Genomic DNA, 20,962 nt, shown 5'->3' with positions numbered 1-20,962 from the left:
AGGCATTCAAGGTACTGATGCCTAGGTCTTCTTCCGTGCAAGAAGTGTTGGCCCGGCCAGAAGACTGCGGGGGAGGGGGGGGGGGGGGGCAATTGGAGTGTGTCTGGTAGCTTGGGGGCTGTTTGCAAATCCATCCAACGGACTCTTGCCTGCAAGACCTATGCAAGCATCAATTTTGTGGTGCTTGCCGGTTCACAAGTAAATTCAAGGGGCAAGAATCAATGGGGTGGTCTGAACCCTCCAAGGGCCCATTCAGCCAACCCACGCAGCCGGCGGCTGACTGATTGAACAGAGTGAGTATACCTTGGCTTTGCAAAATCTCATTGTATTCAATTTCTTACTCATAGGCATGACAAAATGGGGTGACATGTACTTCACAGCTGGCTCCATGGACGTTTGAATTATCTGCGGCAAGATTGTAGCCATATTCAAAAGCGTTTTGTCCAGTTGTCCCGCCGCAAAGGCCAGGATCATACTGCCCCTGGTGTTCCCGGGCTTCCTGGAGGTGTTTGTAAGGGTAGGCCATCAGTATTTTTGTCAGTGAGTGCGATTGTGGAACACAATCTGGTATATTGGTACTGCAGCAGCAGTTTTTTTCATGTGCCAGCCAAACCCTGCCCGGCAAACTCCGCCAACCCAATACAGCCATTAAATGGGGGGGGGGGGCGGGGTCTGAGGCACCAGTGGCCTGGCAACCATACAGGCATACTGCCTGCTCAAAATTTTGAGATTCTGGAATCTCAAACACCCTTCCCGGGTGTGTTTAAAGAGTTTTGGGATTATTTTGCAATGAAAAGAACTCAAAATGAAGTTGGTTTTGATTTCCAATTTTTTTTTAAAATAATCTCAAAATAATCTCAAAATTGTGTTTGTAATTGGGGCCTAAGGCTGGATCAATACAGGAAAACAGGACTTTTTGTAGGTATGTAGGGCACAGCCTCTTGATTGATAAAATAAGCAGTAAGCAGCATTTTTTCAATTCAGCCATCCATCCTTTTCTGTTTCATCCAACTATCTTAAATCAACACAATCCTGGACATTTAGATGTAAGTTTTGGCCTATGCAATTGTCAAAAAATAATCAAATCTATTACACAAGGTATCAGACGTTGAAAAATCCCCAAAGACCCAAAGGCCCTATGGATGACCCTCCAGCTGTGCCGGAGCAACAAGCAAAAGAGGGCCGGTTGGTAAACTAGCCAGGGAGGGCCTAACCAAGCAGCTAGGTGGCTCCCAGGGAGGGGGCGGAACAAAACCAAATCCCCTGCGGATCAATAGAACGTCCCAACCCCCCCCACCTTTATACCTTGTGGCAATCAACCCGACCAACCTACTCTGCAACTCCGCCTCAGTCACTCCTACCCCCGTGGCTTGACTTGTACCCTTGCCAACCGTCTCCGCCTCGGTACCGCCACTGTTTCCTGCCCACGATCCTACCTTTCCAGCTCTCAACATGCACAACCACCAGCCACATAATTCCTCTGTTGTTGATTACAAAAACCACCACCAAGGCAAACCCCTGCCTACCATCTTGACGCAACGCACCTCTATAGCGTATTGTTTCCATGACCGCGCCACTTGTCACTCCGCAGAATCCTGCCAACACTGGTCAGTGGCGTTTACCAATGCCAAAATCAGAAGGAAATCAACAAGACCATCCCATGCCCGCAAATCGGCCGTCTTGGCCATCCAAGACCATCCGAGTAACCCGCACTTGATCTGCACAAGCTCGTACGACGGCACAATCCGGGAGCTGAACCTTGAGAGCCAGCAGAGCATGGAGGTTTTCGATGGCCAGGCGCTCTCCGCCAAAGACAACATCTTCCTCTTGGCCTTCAAGTTTTCCAACCAAGACCGCAAGATCTGGGCCTCCAACACCACCGGCAGCCTTGTCCATTGCAACCGCGTCAGCCAAAGACTGCCGCCTGTCGCTGGACGGTCCCCAAAAAGAAGATGGCTGTCTTAGTATCTTCCTTGACTCCGGAGAGAGACTGGCAGTCACTGCTGGTCTGAATTGAGAGAAGCCGGTGCGTGTGAGCGAAATGTGTCCGGCCGGCTGGCGCGGGCGGCCCGGATGGGGGGCCCTCGGAGCCGCCAGACATCGGCTTGCTCCCTCCGCTCTCTTTCCCAGCCATTGAAGGCTTCGACTTCTTGCTCAACCTGCCCTGCCGCGCAGGACCCGCTGGCCCTGCTGCCAACAACCTTCCGGCGCTCCCCTCGTTGCCTCCCTTGCCGTCGTCGCTCTCCAACATCATCCATCCCCTACTGGCCTTGCTTGCGCCCTTGACCTCAACGCCGGCGCCCTGGCCGCGCTCATCTCTTCTCCCTCCCTCCCTCCGACCTGTCCCTCCCCGCGCCATCCAGCCGACGCCCGCCCTTCTCCCGCGTGTCTCCCCCCCCGTCTCTCCCACCCTCCTCAACGCCGTCTGCGTCGCCCTCTCTGCCACCATCCATGCTGCCCCCCCTCACCCGTGGTCCCGCACCCACCAGTCCCCTGGCCTCTGATCAGCAGCCCAAAGCCCCGCCCGACAAGCTCTCTAACGCTCTGCCTACACTCATGTATCCTAGCCTCCTGTAACATCCTCCTCTTTCTTTTCTTTGTTTGCCGTTTGATTGATTCACTTTACATAAACAATATCATTTGATTCAACAATTATTTCAATTGAACAATTCCAGCAGTTTTTTCTTGTTTTACATGCACATAATTTTAGCAAATTGATTCTTTGTTTCAAACTTGAGGGGTGAAAACGTTTGTGGTGAACTAACCTTTGGTTATATGCTGTACTCTTAAGAGCAGCAAACAATAAAGTGTGCAGATTATTGTTGGTGCAAAGCCCATCAAAGGGTGACACCCCTATGAGTTTGATGATGAAAATGAACAAAAATCTTGCAAATGGGACTCAGTCTGGAACTTTTCTTGAATTGGATATAATCATTGTATATTTTAGCTAATAACACAGAATTTATGAAAGGAAGTTACCAGATGAGTTGAGGCAAAGTATGTATTGCAAACTAAATCATTCTTTCTTGTGTCAAAGGTTTAGCAATACTACTATGCAAGTAGTTGTTATTTGTTCTAATTCAAGTTAGACAGTTTCATAAACATTGAGAATGAATATATGTGCTTGGTAAATTGATAAACTTACTGCTTTTGGAAAGGTAGGGTGGACATACAAACCTGCAGCTGCACAACTGCATTGGCCTCTATTGAATTCTTTAAACTGCATGTTAAACCACAGGTAATTTTGGATAAGGCTTACAGCTGGATTAAGTAAGGTGTGGGTGGATGGTTGAGCCATTGCTGTCAGAAAATGTGAAAATTCTGTGGCTTCAAACTCAAAGTGGAGGGGAGGAGGGGGGTTCCTGCTTGATGGGGAAAAACTTCCGGGCTGCATGGGGGCTCACTGTTTTGACACATTGTGGTGTTTGAGTTGGGTGTTTTAATTAAATTTGGGAGAAAATTACTGTTGCAGATCCAGTTTGATGAGGAGATCTGAGGGTGGGGGGTGAGGTAATGCTAGATTTGTGGGGATTGTATTAGTGCCCTGCAGTGGCGAAGCCGCCTTGGCCTCTAGTGTACAACAACTTGTCTAAAGCGTGTTTAACTGAATCTTGAATATATTTACACAACCTCCCACCAAATCTGTCAACTAACTGTTCACACAAAGTAAGTGGTCAGGTAAACTGAGACAAAAGGCGCTCATAGAACCATAAAACAGACCTTGTTAAATTCAACGTTGAAAGAGTACATTCTTAACTCTCCCCACCAATAATCTAAATCCAACTACACAGAGTTCACCATAATTAGTGCCTTTGAAAGCTACTGGGATTCAGATTGTAATTGCCTCTTGTCTTTCTTGTTGGTTTCTATGCACAGCTTGAAAGCAATAGCAAGTTGCTGGTTTGCCTTTGATAATTTGTTGGTTAAAAATAATGTGGATTCAATCAAACACATAAGACTTGTGAGATTTTCTTGTGCGCAAAGGCGGGTGCAATTGTCCTCCTTCCAATCCACTAAAGCTTCAGTCAAACTAAAAGTGTTTTCCTTGTCCTGTTGCAAGATTTGAGTTGGTCATCCATGGTCTAAAGGAAACTATCTACAAAATCTTGACTCACCTGGAACACAAAAACCAACATGGCATTGTGAAGCCTTGAATGACCAACTTTTCCAACTTATTGTGCCATCTCCGGGACAAATTGCCAGTTCTTCTCAATAATTCAATCAGTTGCCTAATAATCCCGGACAAAAAATTGAGGTTGGTATAGAGCTTGATCATGTGGTTTTAATGCCTGTTGTGACCTGACACAGAAGGTAACAATCTGTGACACTCGCCTGCCCTCAAGACCAGTTATTAGCGGGAAACTAGCTGCAGAGCTAGTTTTCTCCACTTGCATTACTATTCTCACTATTCCGGTCATCTCAGGTTATGAGCCAGTAAATCTCACTCTACCAATTGTTTTTTTTATTTAATCTCTTTATCATCAAGGTAGCTCTGCCTAGAGCATAACCAACCTAGTTATCCTTCCCCTTTTGAATCTACCTGCCTGGGTATCCTAGTTTAAGGTGTAATCGTCCCGGATCTGCATTGTCCTATCAATTGTCCTCTCTTACATCTTGTCAAAATTCAACCACTCAACCAATTTGCTATCTTAGGGTTGACGGACTCTGAAGCTTGTCTATCTGGAATTCTGAGTTCTGTCATCCATTTTTCCCCATAACCTTCTCTGATTTGGGAAAACAAGCACATAACGATAAAGCTATACAGCAAGCCAAAACTGTGCATATCTGTTTCCCTGGCACAGAACAGAAGCTTAGACATTATCTTGTGATTACCTAAATCTACTCCTCTCTTTTCTTTCCGACAAACTCAGAAAACCAGGTAGGTATCCTTTAGTGGCCCAAGGATTTACCTCGTTTTTTGTTTTTTCTCTCTCCCTTTTCTTGTCTACTCCTCATCTTTTATGTCCAACAACCATAACAACAATCAACCTCCCAGATCTCATTGACTCACTTCTTCATCTGCCTGGTCAGGATGATCAATTGTCAAACTCAAAAGACAAGACCTTATCGACGCTGTAACAGCATCCATTTGAGACAGTCCAGTCTGACTGGAACAGATTTTCAGCGCTCACCATCCCACTCAAGCTTCCCCTGGTGAAACCTCTACAATAGACCAGCGGATTCCTGGAGCTTGGCAACAGGCTAGACCCGCTACACCTCAAAATCGGTACTACCCAGAACTTCCACCAGCCCCAGTTTCAGGAACATTGACAACCAAAGAAACACTCACCACACGTCATTACATTCCCCTTCCACGCTTGACTTTTCAACAACCAATTTTACCCCCCCCCCCCCCGCTCCGCCTCCGCCTCCACCCCCACCTTCTGCCGCCTCACAAGCAATCTTGTCTGGAAAAGGAAGTTCAACTTCCAATCTTACATTCCCACCCTCCCCTCCCTCCCCGCATCATCCACCACCGACTTCTTTCATCATGGACAACCCGCCCCACCTTTCTGCATCACACAGAGCAGCCAATCTCGAAGAAGCCAAGATACAACTGGAAGAATCAAAAATAGTTGGTCAGGCCATTCATGCGGCAACGGCGAAGATTCTGGAGAACTTGATCCTTGCGCCGGACGGTTCTAAATTTGAAGTCTGGAGTTGTGAACTGGCTGAAAAAGGGGGCATCCACCTGAACAACAGGGAATTCTTCACCCAGAGGAATGCTAAATTGGTTCTCAAAAAGACTGGAAAAGCGATTTTTTTATCTTTGGTCCATGATTTCCTCAAATCTGACGTTCACAGAGCAGAAACTTGTTTCAACATGTACAAACTTATGTTCAAAAAGTTCAAATCAATCAGCCGCGCGGCTCAGCTTGATGTGTTTTACAGGTTTAACGACTTCAAGAACTCCGGAGATGTTATGTCGGCCAAGGTGGCTTCAAGTCTGAAGGATTTGGCAACCAAATGGAAAAATCTGAAAATCGAGCTGACAACGGAAATTTTCATGGGCTTCATCTTGCAAAGCAGCCTAGGAAGAGACACCCCGCTTGGACGGGAATTTGATAGAAGAGTTGAACTCAAAGACTAAGTCCAACAATCAGCCGACAACACCACACCTACATTTGATTGCCTCATTCAAATACTGTTGGCATGCAAACTTCAAGATGATAAAACCCGTCCAAACACTAGATCAGCTTCTTCTCACAACCAAGCCCCATTGCTGTTACATGTCAACGCCAATCTCCCTCCATTCAATCAGGTGGCTTTTTTTGGCAGACATTCCGGAAGAACACTGGGAAGAGGCCCTGGCTTTTTACCATGTGACTGCAAACAGGTGCTGCAGCTGCTGTGACGCGTTGCACTATCTCTGCAACTGCCCAACAAGATCCAGATTGACCCCGGTCAATCGGTGACAACAAGGACCAGGAGCTCTGTTGTACCATCCTGCCCAATTTCCTCGTCAACAGAAACCACCCCAATTGCCGTTCATGCCAATGGTTGGAGCGGTCTACCCCCATCAATTTTTCCTACCTCCTCAACAGCAGCTGGGCCCTGGTTGATTCTTCAACCTGAGTCAGTACTTTCAGCAAGGTTTGATGCCCCACCCCCCATTGCCGCAACAATACCAGCCAACAAGCACCTACCAACAGCAAGCAAATCTCCGACTGGCAGATTCATACTGCCCCCAGGGTCGACCGGTGTGTTACACATGTTGTTGACTGGGAGGGATTCCTCCTAGTCCGCGTGGTTGGGTCTATGCGGCCTTGTCTGTTGGCTGGAGGGATGCCAGCTGATGCCAGCCACTTGACAAGAGTGCTGGTATGTACTTATTGTTGCAATGGATGACTGGAGCAGCGAGACACAAAGCGGTATTGAGATGATGATGGGCAAGGAAGGATGAGACATTCATTGAACACTCAAAGAAAAATGAGAAAGAGAGAAAAACAACAAGGAAGAAAAGAAAAGAAGAAGAAACTAACCTGGAGCAGCAAGACACAAAGCGGTGTCGAGATGATGATGGGCGAGGAAGGATGAGGAAAGGATCTTCTGCGCCCGCTGCTCCAGAACTACACTACAGCATGAATGTCACAGAAAAAAAGGAAGAAAGAGAATTTGTGAAAGCATACAACCTGTGAACCTCAACACCCCCCCTTGCTGAACACATGAAAGAAGAAAGAAAAAAAAGAGAAAAAAAACAAGAGAGAGACAGACAAGGAAAGAAGAAAGAGAGAGAAGAAACTAGACAATCCCAAAGGCCAGGCGGTGAGTTTTGAGTTGAATACGGGGGAGAGGCTTGGTGAGCATGTCGGCCAGCATAACCTTGGTGGAGACATGGATAAAAGAAAGTTTATTTGACTTTACACATTCCCGGATGAAGTGAAACCGTGAGTCAATGTGTTTTGTTCGAGAGTGGTGTTCTGGGTTCTTTGCTAGCGCCTCTGCGCCTGCGTTGTCCACATGAAGTGGGATTGAGTCTTGCGGTCAAAGATGTAATTCCTTGAGAATGCTCCTCAGCCAGATTCCCTCCTTGCAGGAGTCGGACATAGCCTTGTATTCAGCTTCCGTGCTGGAAAGGGAAACGGTTGCTTGCTTTCTTGACTTCCAGGAGATGGCTCCAACACCTATGCGGAAGGTGTAGGCTGAGGTGGAACGGCGATCTTCATGATTTTTGGCCCAGTCTGAGTCTGAGAACCCGGAGCAGTCAAGTGAGCCACCAAGTCGTAGGCAAAGATGTTTTGTCGAGACAATATAGTGCAACCCGTGAGCCTGCACGCCAGTGAGCGTCAGAAGGGTTTTTTAGAAACTGGGAGAGCCTGTTAACTGCAAACAATATGTTGGGCCAGGTGCACTGAGATACCCAATGAGCTGGTTGTACGGACCAGATGAGGGAGAGTCCAATGGTGAGCTGCTTTTCAGGTTCTTGAAAAGGCTGTCGGTTGGAGTCGGAGTGGAAATGTGAGTGCCTCCTAGAAAACAAGAGCACAACTTGTCAATGTAGTGCTCTTGCGAGAGATATACTAGGTTTTGTTCCACGTCTCGTTGGATGTTGAGAGAAAGGAAATGATGGAGCTCTTTGTCCGCTCCTATCTTGAAGTGCTTCCCGAGAGCCGAAATTGTCTGGTCTACAAACAACGGCTCACCTACGATGGCAAGATCATCCACATGGGTGGTCAACGCACCAACCAGTTTCTTGTTTTCGAGCCTGAAATACAGTGTGGAGTTGTACTTTGATTGGGAGAGTCCGACGGCAATCAGAGCCGCGTGAAGTTCTCGGTTCCATTCTCTAGGTGACTGCTTCAGACCGTAGATCAATCTGGAAACCTTGCAGACCCAATCAGGGTGGTTTGGGTCCTCAAAGCCGGGAGGCTGTTCCATGTACACGGGTTCATCGAGCCAACCATTCAGAAACGCTGTCTTGAAGTCAACTTGACGGCCTTTCCACTGTTTTGCGGCCAGAAGACTCAAAATCAGACAGAGTGTTTCAAGACGGAGAGTAGGAGCAAAAACTGCAAGTTAGTCAACTCCCTTGATTTGTGTATAGCCCATCGCAACCAAACGGGCTTTTAATTTTTGAATTGTGTTATCAGAGCGGCGCTTAACCTTAAAAACCCACTTGCTCTTGATTATCTTCCGCTTGAGAGGGCGAGGTATCAGCTTCCAGGTTGACAACCCAATGAGGGAAGCATACTCCTTGACAGCTCTGTTTATGAAACTTAGGGCAAAAACCCGTTGAAATAAGGGTTTTTAGGCCCTAGCACTATAGCTGTGCTGATATAACACTAGTAATTTAAATTACTAAACTTGTTACGTGGTAATTTGGCCACTACAAGGGTTGTAAACACTCTTTCAGAAAGAGGAGGATTTATTATGTAATTAATAATATATAATTATTAATTACAGGGAATAAATTTGGCGTAAAAAGTAGGTGGTAAGAGCTTAAGCTGATTGGCTGCTTGTCAGAGGCGGGGGTCTTACGGCAACTACTTTTAAGGATAAAGCTTGTAAATATGCTAATAAGGGATTTTTGATATTTAAAGGTTTAATCCAGTGGATTTTACATGCTGGGGATGGTTTAAAGGGAAAAAGGGGCTACAATAGTAGCAGAGGAGAATATTCACGGCAAACTTCTGTTTATGGGTGGTGAATGGTCTGGGGGATCTTTTCCTGAGGGCCAAAGAGGCCTCTATTTATAGAGGGGACTTCAGTGGGCGTAAACACTGAGTCCTTTTCTCCCTATGGGAGTATCCAGGGTTGTAGCCGTGAAAAGGGCTTGGCTGTGGGTATTTTAATTGTATTAAAATAGACTAATTTCCCTGACTCTGTCACATGACATGTTTATAACCAATTGTCATGTGAAAGAGCTTCTGTAGAAGTCTACATAATACTTTCACGGGGTATTTTTACATGAGTAATATTACTCATGATTGTACAACAGTTTATTTCTATGTACTTTAATTGTTTTACTAAATTTTTGTATGTAATACTATTTTTGGGCGCTTTCTGTGGCCAATTCTTATTTATAGAATTAGTACATGAAGGAATAGGAATAAGGGGGTACTTTGAGTGGATGACCCCCCTTAATTTATGATGGGGAATCTGATTCTGCAATGATAATTCAATAATTATTATTATTTACTGGGTTATTGCAGTCTTTTGGATACTTAATGTATCTCTAAGGCTGACACTCACCCCCTCTAAAGAAAGGTTAAATTCTATGGACTTACTTTGCGCACTGCAAAAAACTCTTTGCGCACTGCACAGTGCGCGCAGTCCCAAACACTTTGCGCACTGCGGGTGAAACAAACAACTTTTTCAAGTTTATTTTTGACCAATCAATAGAATGCCTTTCAGTTGGCCTCTCTGAATTTTTTGGGAGTTTTTTGAAGCATTCTTCCATGTTAAAAAAAATCATAAAAATCTAGAAGAAATGTAGGATGTGGGGGCCTTAAAAACAAGGTTCTGATTGCCCAAAAATTCCAAATATTTTATTGAGTAATGAAAGATATAAGAACAGCTCTTTTAAAATTTTTTAGCTAATTGGTGCAAGGATAAGGGTCTTAAAAATGAGGATATTTTAGATGCAATGTGCTATCATGTAGTGAAATTTCCTCATTTTGCATACCCTTATTTTTGCACAAAGTGGCCCAAAATTATCAAAGTAGCTGTTCTTTTATATTTCATTACTCAATAAATGATTTGGAATTTTTGGGCTATGGGAACCTTGTTTTTTAGGCCCCCACATCCTACCTTTGCTCTGGTTTTTTATGATTTTTTTTAACATAGAAGAATGCTTCAAAAAACTCCCAAAAAATTCAGAGAGGCCAATTAAAAGGCGTTCTATTGATTGGTCAGAAAAAAACTTAAAAAAGTTGTGTATTTCACCCGCAGTGCGCGAAGTGTTGGGGACTGCGCGCACTGTGCAGTGCGCAAAGAGTTTTTTGCAGTGCGCGAAGTAAGTCCGAAATTCTAAAATAATTTAATCTTTGTGCTTAGAGTTCTTGAATCTTCTCAGATATTTCTCCGCATCTTTAATGTCCTTTTCTGGTAGCCATTCATCTTCATGAATTGGGTTCCTGTATCTTACAAGATATAATTTATCTTTCTCTCCTCTGATCTTTTTGTCTTTCAAGATCTTATGAATTTTTTTCTCCTCTGACTCTTCAAGTGGAGGTACTTCTGCTTCAGGTATTTCCTTGCGTAAAGGGAATAATTCAGCATCTGATTCATTATAGTGTTTGAGTAAGCTTACTGGGAATGTAGGATGTTTCTTTTCTAATTCTCCATATAGTTCCACTTCTACTGCATTTGGTCTGTGTAATGCCTTGACTACAAATGGGCCTAAAAATGCATTTCTAAGCTTCTTAGGTCCTTTGATATTAGTAAAGTTTGTAGTTGATATTAATACTAAATCTCCTATTTTGAAGCTGGGTACTTTATGCTTTTTGTCCCATTTTTCTTTACTGTATTCAAATGCATTATCCATGCTTTGTTAGGCGTGTTTTCTGGCTTTGTCCAGCATGTTCTTAAAGCTTGCTGCTGTTGGATGTACTTCTACCAAGTCCTTTTTCAGGCTGTCTTGTGGTAGTCTGGGGTTCCATACTTTCTCTAGAATAGCTGGTGTCTTCCCTGTTGATGCATGGTTTGATGTCCTGTAGGCTAGTTCTAGGGCTGGTAATAGTGTGACCCAGTCATGTGTAAATCCATCAGAGTCTTTAAACTCTAATCCATAGGCACAGAATCTCCTTAGCATTTCTTCCAAAGTTTGAATCATTCTCTCTGCTAGCCCATCTGTTTGTGGATGGTATGCTGTTGAGAAAGAGAGTTTAGTGCCAAATAGGCGGTACAGTCCTCTCCATAGGTCTGATGTAAACTTGGGATCTCTGTCACTGATGATGCTTTTGAATAGTCCTGTCCATGAAATCACTTGTTGCCAAATCATTATGGCTGTGTCCATGGCTGTATCATCTTTGTGACATGGTAAGAATATAGGTGTTTTACTAAATCTGTCTACAATAACTAGACATGCATTATAGTTTTTCTTTCCTCCAGGTGGTAATCCTGTAAACCAGTCCATGTTAACTGTTTCCCATGGTCTAGTGGGTTCTTCTATTTTTATCATGTGTCCAAATCTCTTGCCTGTTGCTTTGTTTGCTCTCTGGCATCTTTCACATGTAGTGCAGTATGTTTCTACATCTTGTTGCCATGTTGGCCACCATGCTAGATTCCTCACTCTGTCTTCTGTTCTGTCTGAAGATAGGTGGCCTGATGATGTACTGTCATGGCATTCATGTAGTAGTGTGTTGATCAATACTCTGTCCATTACAGTTAATACACATGTATGTTTGGATCTGTGATAGAATATTCCGTCAAACAGGTGAAATCTTCCTTCTTGGTATGATTTTTTCCATGCTGTGTCTAGTGCTGCAATGAGGTCATCATCCTTTGAATCTGTTTTGGATAATATTTGTACTAGTAATGTACAGTTCTTGTCCTGTTTGTAACTATTTCTGATTTCTTCAAAGAATTCATCTTCTAGTTCAGTAATGCTAATTCCCATAATTGGCAGTTCATCTGGGTCTTCAGGCGCCCAGGCTGGATTATCTGGTGTGTTTGGTAGGGACCATCTAGAAAGTCCATCTGCATTTTTGCGCAATCTCCCTTCTTTATGAATTATTGTCATGTTACCTCTGTACACTTGAATGGATATCTGCCATCTAAGCATATGTCTGTTAAATGTTTTCATATTGATGAGTGATTTTAGTGCAATACAGTCTGTAATGACATCAAACACACTTCCATCTAGATAGTAGTGGAGTTTCTCTAGTGCCCAAACTAGGCATAGGCATTCTAGTTGACTTGCTCCATAGCGTGCCTCTGTCTTCTTAAGTTGTCTGGATATGAAACAAATGGGACCCTCTACTGGTTTATCATTGATAATTTGTAGTTGGTGGAGGGCTGCTCCTATTCCTTCCATTGAGGCATCCACATATAACACAAAAGGTTTCTTGAAATCTGGCATTAATAATAGAGGTGCTCTGGTCAGATGTTCTCTTATTCTATTAAATGCCATGTGTCTTTTGTGGTCATTTCAAAGGCTGTGTCATTGGATGCTATTTCATACAAGCTTCTGTCCATGGCTGCATAGCCTTCTAGGTGTTGTCTGTAGTAGCTGGCAAATCCAAGAAAGCTTTGCATTTCTTTTTTGTTTGTAGGTGCTGGTTTCTGTAACACTGCTGCTACTTTATTCTGGTCTATGCATAATGCTAGTCCTGAAACTACGTGTCCTAGTGCTTTAATTTCTGCAAATCCAAATGCACATTTCTTTAGGGAGATTTTCATATTGACATTAATTATCTTTGTTAGAACTAGTTCTATTCTGTTCATGTGGTCTCCCCAAGTCTCAGAGCATATCATTATGTCATCTATGTATATAATTAGCCATCCCAGTCCAAGTTCTTCACAGAAGATGGTATTCATCATTCTTTGGAAATGTGATGGGGCATTTTTGATTCCAAAAGGCATTCTAAGGTACTCATAAACTCCTTTATGTGTTATAATTCTCAGGTATTTTGTTGCACGTTCTGTTACTACATTCTGATGGAATCCTTTCAAAGCATCCATACTTGTAATGTATTTAGCTTTAGCTAGGTTAGTCAGAGTCTCCTGTATCCTAGGTATAGGATATCTGTCTGAGACTGTGTAGGTGTTCAGTGCACGGAAATCTCCTACCATGCCTGATTTACCATTATGGTAGGTTATAATTACTGGTGTGGTTATTTCCACTTCTTCATTATGCCCTACTTTCCTGAGGACATTGAGCCTTACTAGTTCATCCAGGTGTTTGGCAAGCTCTTCTCTTGCTCTGGGACTTGCTGGATAAGCTGGTCTCCTTAGTAAAGGTGGGTAGGGGCGCTCAATGTTTAATGTTATGTCCACTTCGTGGCCTATAACTGCTCCTAGTGGTTCTTTATCTGATGCAAATGCAGTCTTGTTCCTATACAGCATGTTGCGTAACTGTAATAGTTGATCTACACTCAGTTTATCATTAAAATTAGCTTCTGCTAGTTGTTCTCTTCCAAATCTCTCCTTTTCTTCATCATGTATTTCTACTTGTTCTACAGGTAAAGGCTCTTTGGATTTAAATAGGAATTTCTTCTGTTTATTGTCATTCCCAATAGTGAAGTATCTTTCCCTGCTATTGGTTATGTCAAAGCCATAGATATTTAAGTAATCATTTCCTAGGATGAAGTGTTTACTTACTGCATCCTCTATTACAATGAATTCCACTGTCATTCTGACTGATCCTGTTGGGTGAGGAATTATTATGGGGCATTCAAATACTCCTATTGGTTTCATGGTACTACTGGGACTGTTTATCTTTACTTTTCCTAGTGGTAGAAGAATATCTTTGTATTCTGGGCATAATTTTCTCAAGTATGTCTCAGGTACTACTGAGCAATATGCACCACTGTCAAGTAAAATTTCAGCTTGTCTACCATTAAACAGTATATGTGTAATGTTGGTTTTACCAGCTGTGTAGCCTTTTCCTCTTGTAGGTTTAGTTTTCATCAGTCTAGCTTCCTGTCTATTTCCTATAGGTTGTCCAGGATGCCATGCTTGTGGTAAATTGTACTCTGTTTCAGCTTCAGCCATTTCTATGTCTATGTTGATCATATGACAAGACCCTGATGAGACTGATGACCCATCATCATGTGTTTCTTCTGTGTCTGATTGAGTCTTTTCTTCAGTTGTTTCTTCTGTCTCTATTTCAACATTGTTAATGTTTTTCTTTGGTTGAGGGCAGTTTGGTGAAGTGTGGCCCATTTTACCACAGTTGTAGCACTTCTTATCCTTCTGATAACTCTGGTCTCTTGAAGTGGATGGTTTCTTGTCTTCTGTTTTCTCAGTTTTATCTCCTTGGTATTTAGGCTTATACCTTCTGCCAATGCGTGTACGTGTAGTTATATCTTCTAATGTGTTAACAATATCTTCTGCACTTGCATTGTAGGGTAGTCTACTTTTAATGGCATGCTCTAGATCTCCTCCACATTTTTTGAGGATTCTCAAGTGGACTTCATTGTCTGTCAAATTGGGCCAAATGGCTTTCAATCTATCCTTCTGAGATATGACCCATTTAAGTGGATTGTCCTTTTCAATATCAAAGGTGCTCTCATCAAATTTATTCTCAATTTTGAAGCGCCATGCTGGGCTTCCCCATTTACTATTGATTTGGTCTTTCCACCATTCCCAAGATTGTTTGCCATGGTGTCAGCTGGCTACTATGGCAGAGCCACCGTGACATAAAAATATACAAATAAAATATGAAAAGTAGTTTTACATATGAAAGAGACATTATTACTCTTACATATGTAAAACTACGCAAAAAACATTAAAAACACTTATAAATAATTAATTACTTAGCTTTGTGTAATTAATAAGTAAAATATTATGAAAGATTCTGATTCTACGGGTAAAATAACCTAGGGTACCTCACTTACATGTACCCTTAATTATTATCCCTTCCTTGTGTAAACTAACTTCAAAGTTTACGCAAGTGCATCACGCCCCGCGTGGATGCACTTGTATGCACATATATATATAAGTACATATATTTACAACCATTTTCAGTGACGTAACTGAGGTGTTGTGTACAGTTCAAAAGATAGCTTTATTTGTTGCGTGGCGCACCCAAGCCCGCGTGCTTTGTTGCCTAGAGCTCAAGCCCGCGCTCCTAGTGTAAATATATGCATAATGCATAAACTAGCCCGCAACCAAAGCGCTCAGGTTACCAATAAGTAAGAATGGGCCAGAATACGCCCCAATAACAATATTACATGTGTTATAGGGCTTGTACACATGTAATTAATCACCAAACAAGATGTAATTACCACTTCATTCAATATAAAAACATTCTAGACTGAAAAGAGCTCTTGCAGCGTGCACAGGAGACACTAGAAAGCGCCCCAGCTTCTCCCAAGCCTCACTACACGTAAATTACAACTGTAGTAAATATGTAGAAGGGGTCAAATGAACTGGAGCAATCAATAAGCGCCTCCAGAACATGTATGAAGCACTTCTTGCACGTGTACAAGTGCACAGAAGCCAGTTCTAGTACCTTCTGTGGCACATTTTCACGGAAATGAGGTCACAGAACCCCCAAACCAGCCCCCATGACGTGTAAGGCACGTGTAAAATCACGCAGAACCTCTGTAAAAGGTCCTTGGCAACCCTTGTATCCAAGCCCCAAGGTTCCACGACCCACAGCGCCTTCTAGCGCAACCAAATTGCCTCAGAATGCGCCCACAAGTGTCCCCATGTCCCCTGGGCGCCCCTGGAGACCTGCCTAGGCTATATAAAGGGCCCTTTCTCCGCCCAAAAGGAGATTCCCCAGCTTTACATTACCTATTAGAATTTTACCCGCCTTCAACAGCCTCATTAGCCTGTGATTTGCCAGGTAAAATACCTACTTTCGTGATTTTTAGCCCCAATTTCCGCCCTGAAGCTGTCCAGTAACCACCCTGCCCTCAAGATTACCACTTCTGAGCGCCTCCAACTGCCCAACTTCACGCCTGAAGAACCTCAAGTGCCCCTAGGGTCTTATACTAGTAAGTTTAAGCCCCTTCTCTTGAGATTCTCCGCTATTTCTTTCTGGGATTTAAAACACCCCTGTTTACAGGCCCCAGATCTTCATTCTAGAGGGATTAAACACCCCTGATTTATCAGGCCCCTCTTTAAAATTAATTATATTCATTTTATTACGTCAAATTGGCCCAAATTGGCCCAAATTGCCTTATTCTTACGCCATAATTCCCAACAATTACGTTGGAATTAACCCTTATAACCTTGTCTTAGAGTTTTATAACTCTAATCTTTTGCTTTGCACCACGTGTAGCTAGAAGGATAATATCCTTGGCATCACATAGGCTGACACATGGGTTGAGCGTAAGTCTGTGAACCAGCGCTTGGCACAACCTTTGAAGAGGCTGTTGAGTCTTCCAGTAATTGAGGAATCACTAAGCTCAAAATCTTCTTGGTGCAAATCAATTGTCTTAATGAAGTCCAGGTGATCATATACTCCTTCACCTCTAAATGATGGCCAATCTTTAATTCTGGGTACATCTTTAGAGTTATCCCTCATAGTTTGGATACTTGGATTATATGATTGTTCCTTGAAAAATGGTGTTGGTGGCACTGTGTACTCCTTTCTCAAGGGTGTTTCCTCCTCTGCCATTCTTCTGAAGGGATTGCTGGATTGATGTGGTGGTACATCTTTTATTCCTTGTTTGTATGGTGTCTGAACTTGGGGTTGCACTTGTATATTATTGCCAATTTTTTGTGCTATGTTGTCCATGTTGGCCATAAGTTTACTCTGCATTTCATCAAACTTATTGTTAATTTTTATGATTTCATCTGCCATACTGTCACTGTTATGTATAATAAGTTGTTCCAATTTATCAACTTTGTCCATTATTTCAAGTATGTTTTCATCTTGAGTTTCACGGTTTTCTGACTCATGCTCACTATCTATTTTTAATTGGTCCAATTTACTGGTAATATCCAATCTGTTAATATCAGTATGTATTGCATTTAATTTGGCAATTACTGTAGCTTCCTTAGCATTTGTCTGAATTTCTGTTGTAACTTTTTGTAATTTATTATTATAATCTACAAGTCCTAATTTTATGTTGCTTATTTGTTGTATTATGCCTGTGGTTTTCTTAACCTCTGGTACAATAATTTTAATGTCTTTAGCGCTATCCACCGCATGTTCTGCTAAATTTTTGATTTTAAAGGCGCTATCATGTACATTCTGGTGGATTGCATTGATTTTACTATCAATGTGCTCTATGTTTTTAATCAAAATTTGGTTAAAAAAATCTTCCACTCGTGCTAGAGGCTCATTTGGGTCAATAAGCTCTTCAAGGTTTTCTGTCTTATCTTTTTTGTTGGTCCCTTTAACCTCTTTTGGCTGTTTACTAGTTTGTCCTTGCTTATTCAAGCGTTGGACTTCTTGGCGCACTGTTTTGTTACTGTTTCCTGTTGCTTGGGTCTCCCTCACAACAGTGTTTGTTTTTACTGTGTTATGTTTCTCTGGTTTGGTAACGTGTTTGTATTGCTTTGCAGAAATTAAGATAGTTTCTTTCTCGGACTGTAGAACATGCTCTTTAGGTATTGGTAAGACAGGCTCTGTAGATAATGCGGTATCTTTAGCAGATGGAGAAGCAATCTCTGTATTAGAAAACAGGTTAAGGTGTGAAACTATAGGCTCTGTGTTGGAAAGATGGGGTTGTTTGCTCATAATGCCGGGTTTACTATGCTTAGATGTGGAGGGTACTGGTATGGGGTTATTAGGATTATTACCTATTCCTCAATCGCATTCTTGACCTCCATGAGCACTCAGGACATGCGGAAAGTCTCTTTCCACTTGTTCTTGCTCTTCTTTGGCTTTTGCTCGTAGGGTTCGGCTTCAATCCCGACGCTGCCGGTTTGGTTCAGTCAATTTTTGGGATCTTGTACGGCTTCTTCGGATCGCGCTCTTTGCTTTCCTTTGTTGGTTGCTTGTTGTTCTCGAGCACCTTGATGTGCTTGCGTTCTGTGTAGGGGTTCCATCCATCCAAGTGATTCGCTAGGATCTCCTTCCACGGGAGGAACTTCAGACGACCCGGAACAACGAAATTACCTGCTCGAGGTATGATTTGAGTAAGTCCATCTCGTCGTAGTTCTTGGCATTCAGGTAGGCGGCCTTTGTCGCTCTGAAGATTGCTATTGCGTCCTCCTGCGCTTTTTTGAGGACTGGGGCCAAGTGATGTCAGTATAGAGTCTTTGGTGTTAGTGTATTTAGACGGTGTGTTGACTAACCTTGAGCGGGTGCCTTGATTACTACCTCAAGTTCGTCCTCCTTGGCCTCGCCTTCCTCGACTTCTTTTGGTGGGGGGAGGGTTTGCTGAGTGGTCTTTTCCTGATCTGGTATCAACCATATCGGGAGAGGACTTAGTTAGTTTGGTTTTTGTTTTTAATTTATGTCTTGGTTTGGTAAGTGAAAGATTTTACCTTTGAGTAATTTGAGCGCCGCGGCTTTTGGGTCGAATTGGTTTTCTATGATCCTAGCGGGTAACGTTGCCGGGTGAGGTCATCGTCGCTCCTGGTATGGGCTAAGGAAGAAGCCGGGCGGGAGAGACTCGGTACGCTTGGCTTGTTTCTTTTCGGCCGCGGTTTTCAGATCGGAGGATTTGGTAGTATCCGGGTAGTTATCAACAAGTTTAGCCGCTGGCACGGGAGCAGGCACTAAAGTCAAAATATAGGGATAAAACGGCAGAAATATGTTTTTTGGTAGTTTAGTTTATGTACTTTTTGTGTATATTTTACTGGTTTTATCTCTAATGCGCAATAAGTCAAAAACAAGGAAAAAAATTGTACTTGTTTAGTGGATTTAATTGGTTTTTATGTAAAAACTGGAGTTCTGACGGCAAAATTATGGGGATAATTGCTAAAAATAAGGAAAAAACTCTGCAAAAAGTCAGTTTTATCCTTGACAGGTACTCTGGGTAAAAAAACCCAATGAGGCCCCCAAATGACAGCTCTGTTTATGAAACTTAGGGCAAAAACCCGTTGAAATAAGGTTTTTGGGCCCTAGCACTATAACTGTGCTGATATAACACTAGTAATTTAAATTACTAAACTTGTTACGTGGTAATTTGGCCAACACAAGGGTTGTAAACACTCTTTCAGAAAGAGGAGGATTTATTATGTAATTAATAATATATAATTATTAATTACAGGGAATAAATTTGGCGTAAAAAGTAGGTGGTAAGCGCTTAAACTGATTGGCTGCTTGTCAGATGCGGGGGTCTTACGGCAACTACTTTTAAGGATAAAGCTTGTAAATATGCTAATAAGGGATTTTTGATATTTAAAGGTTTAATCCAGTGGATTTTACATGCTGGGGATGGTTTAAAGGGAAAAAGGGGCTACAATAGTAGCAGAGGAGAATATTCACGGCAAACTTCTGTTTATGGGTGGTGAATGGTCTGGGGGATCTTTTCCTGAGGGCCAAAGAGGCCTCTATTTATAGAGGGGACTTCAGTGGGCGTAAACACTGAGTCCTTTTCTCCCTATGGGAGTATCCAGGGTTGTAGCCGTGAAAAGGGCTTGGCTGTGGGTATTTTAATTGTATTAAAATAGAGTAATTTCCCTGACTCTGTCACATGACATGTTTATAACCAATTGTCATGTGAAAGAGCTTCTGTAGAAGTCTACATAATACTTTCACGGGGTATTTTTACACGAGTAATATTACTCATTATTGTACAACAGTTTATTTCTATGTACTTTAATTGTTTTACTAAATTTTTGTATGTAATACTATTTTTGGGCGCTTTCTGTGGCCAATTCTTATTTATAGAATTAGTACATGAAGGAATAGGAATAAGGGGGTACTTTGAGTGGATGACCCCCCTTAATTTATGATGGGGAATCTGATTTTGCAATAATAATTCAATTATTATTATATACTGGGTTATTGCAGTCTTTTGGATACTTAATGTATCTCTAAGGCTGACACTCCTCCTCGGCGGCCTTCAACCACTTATGTTTGTTGGGTGACTGGATCAGTTGCCGCCAGGTTTTGGGTGTATCCATATCGTCAGAAGCACAGGCCAACTTAGACCAGTTGCCGTAGCGGTCTGGAGGACGTGCGACTCGAGTGGGGCGACGCGGGGTACGTGCAGAGGTCTCATGGACAGGTTCGGGTTGAGGATCTGCAGCAAGATTGGAGGGAGGGGGAGCGGCAGGTGTGTCTGGCTTGTCTGGTGGAGAATTTGGTGATGAGTTTCCTGACCTGTCCTCAGTGTCTGCATTCGAAAGGGGTTCCAAGGGTAAGGAAGGCGTGTGTTTGACCGGCCATGGGAGTTCTACCACAAGAGGTGCGAGAGAGGGCTTGATTGGATGATTAAAAGGAAAAATTGAGTCTATGAAGATGATATCACGTGACTTAACCACACTGCGCTTTTCCAGATCCCAAAGGCAATAACTGTTGCCATCTGACAGATAGGAAAGAAGAACTGAGGCCCGCGCTTTCCGGTCCAGCTTTTTTCTGTTTGCTTCTGGTACCTTGAACCAGGCCAGACACCCAAAAGGATGAAGATACTTGGGGTTAACCAGCTGGATGCCAAGAATCTCGTTGGCCGATTTAAAACCAACTGGAGTCCAACAGGGAATTGAGTTGAATGTGTAGGCAATGTGGCGCAAAGCATCCGCCCAGAAAGGTTTTGGAAGGTGGGAACTGAGGAGGGAACACCTGATGAGATTGCCAACAGTCCTTTTAGTTCTTTCAGCTACCCTGTTGAGGTCCGGCAAATGAGGGGGTCCGGGTTCGTGTGATATGCCCGCCAGCAAGAGATAGGATTCAAACTCGTTTGACATGTATTCACCTCCATTCTCAGAGCGTAGAGCCCTGACT

At 42.9% G+C, this 20,962-nt stretch overlaps 1 protein-coding gene across 1 annotated transcript; it reads left to right on the top strand.

Annotated features, from left to right (window-relative positions):
- Positions 1–1,452: 1,452 nt before the first annotated feature.
- Positions 1,453–2,577, top strand: PtA15_13A303 (uncharacterized protein; the record flags this gene model as incomplete). The annotated part of the gene is made up of 2 exons (XM_053162488.1): positions 1,453–1,937; positions 2,490–2,577. The coding sequence occupies 2 exons, from the start codon at positions 1,453–1,455 to the stop codon at positions 2,575–2,577; spliced, it is 573 nt and encodes a 190-aa protein (XP_053026458.1).
- Between the last annotated feature and the right edge of the window lie 18,385 nt (positions 2,578–20,962).

This window comes from Puccinia triticina, chromosome 13A (genome assembly GCF_026914185.1).
Source record: "Puccinia triticina chromosome 13A, complete sequence".
NCBI classification, from domain to species: domain Eukaryota; kingdom Fungi; phylum Basidiomycota; class Pucciniomycetes; order Pucciniales; family Pucciniaceae; genus Puccinia; species Puccinia triticina.
Note: the sequence above shows the minus strand (reverse complement) of the source record. Positions and strands in the feature narration are given on the sequence as shown.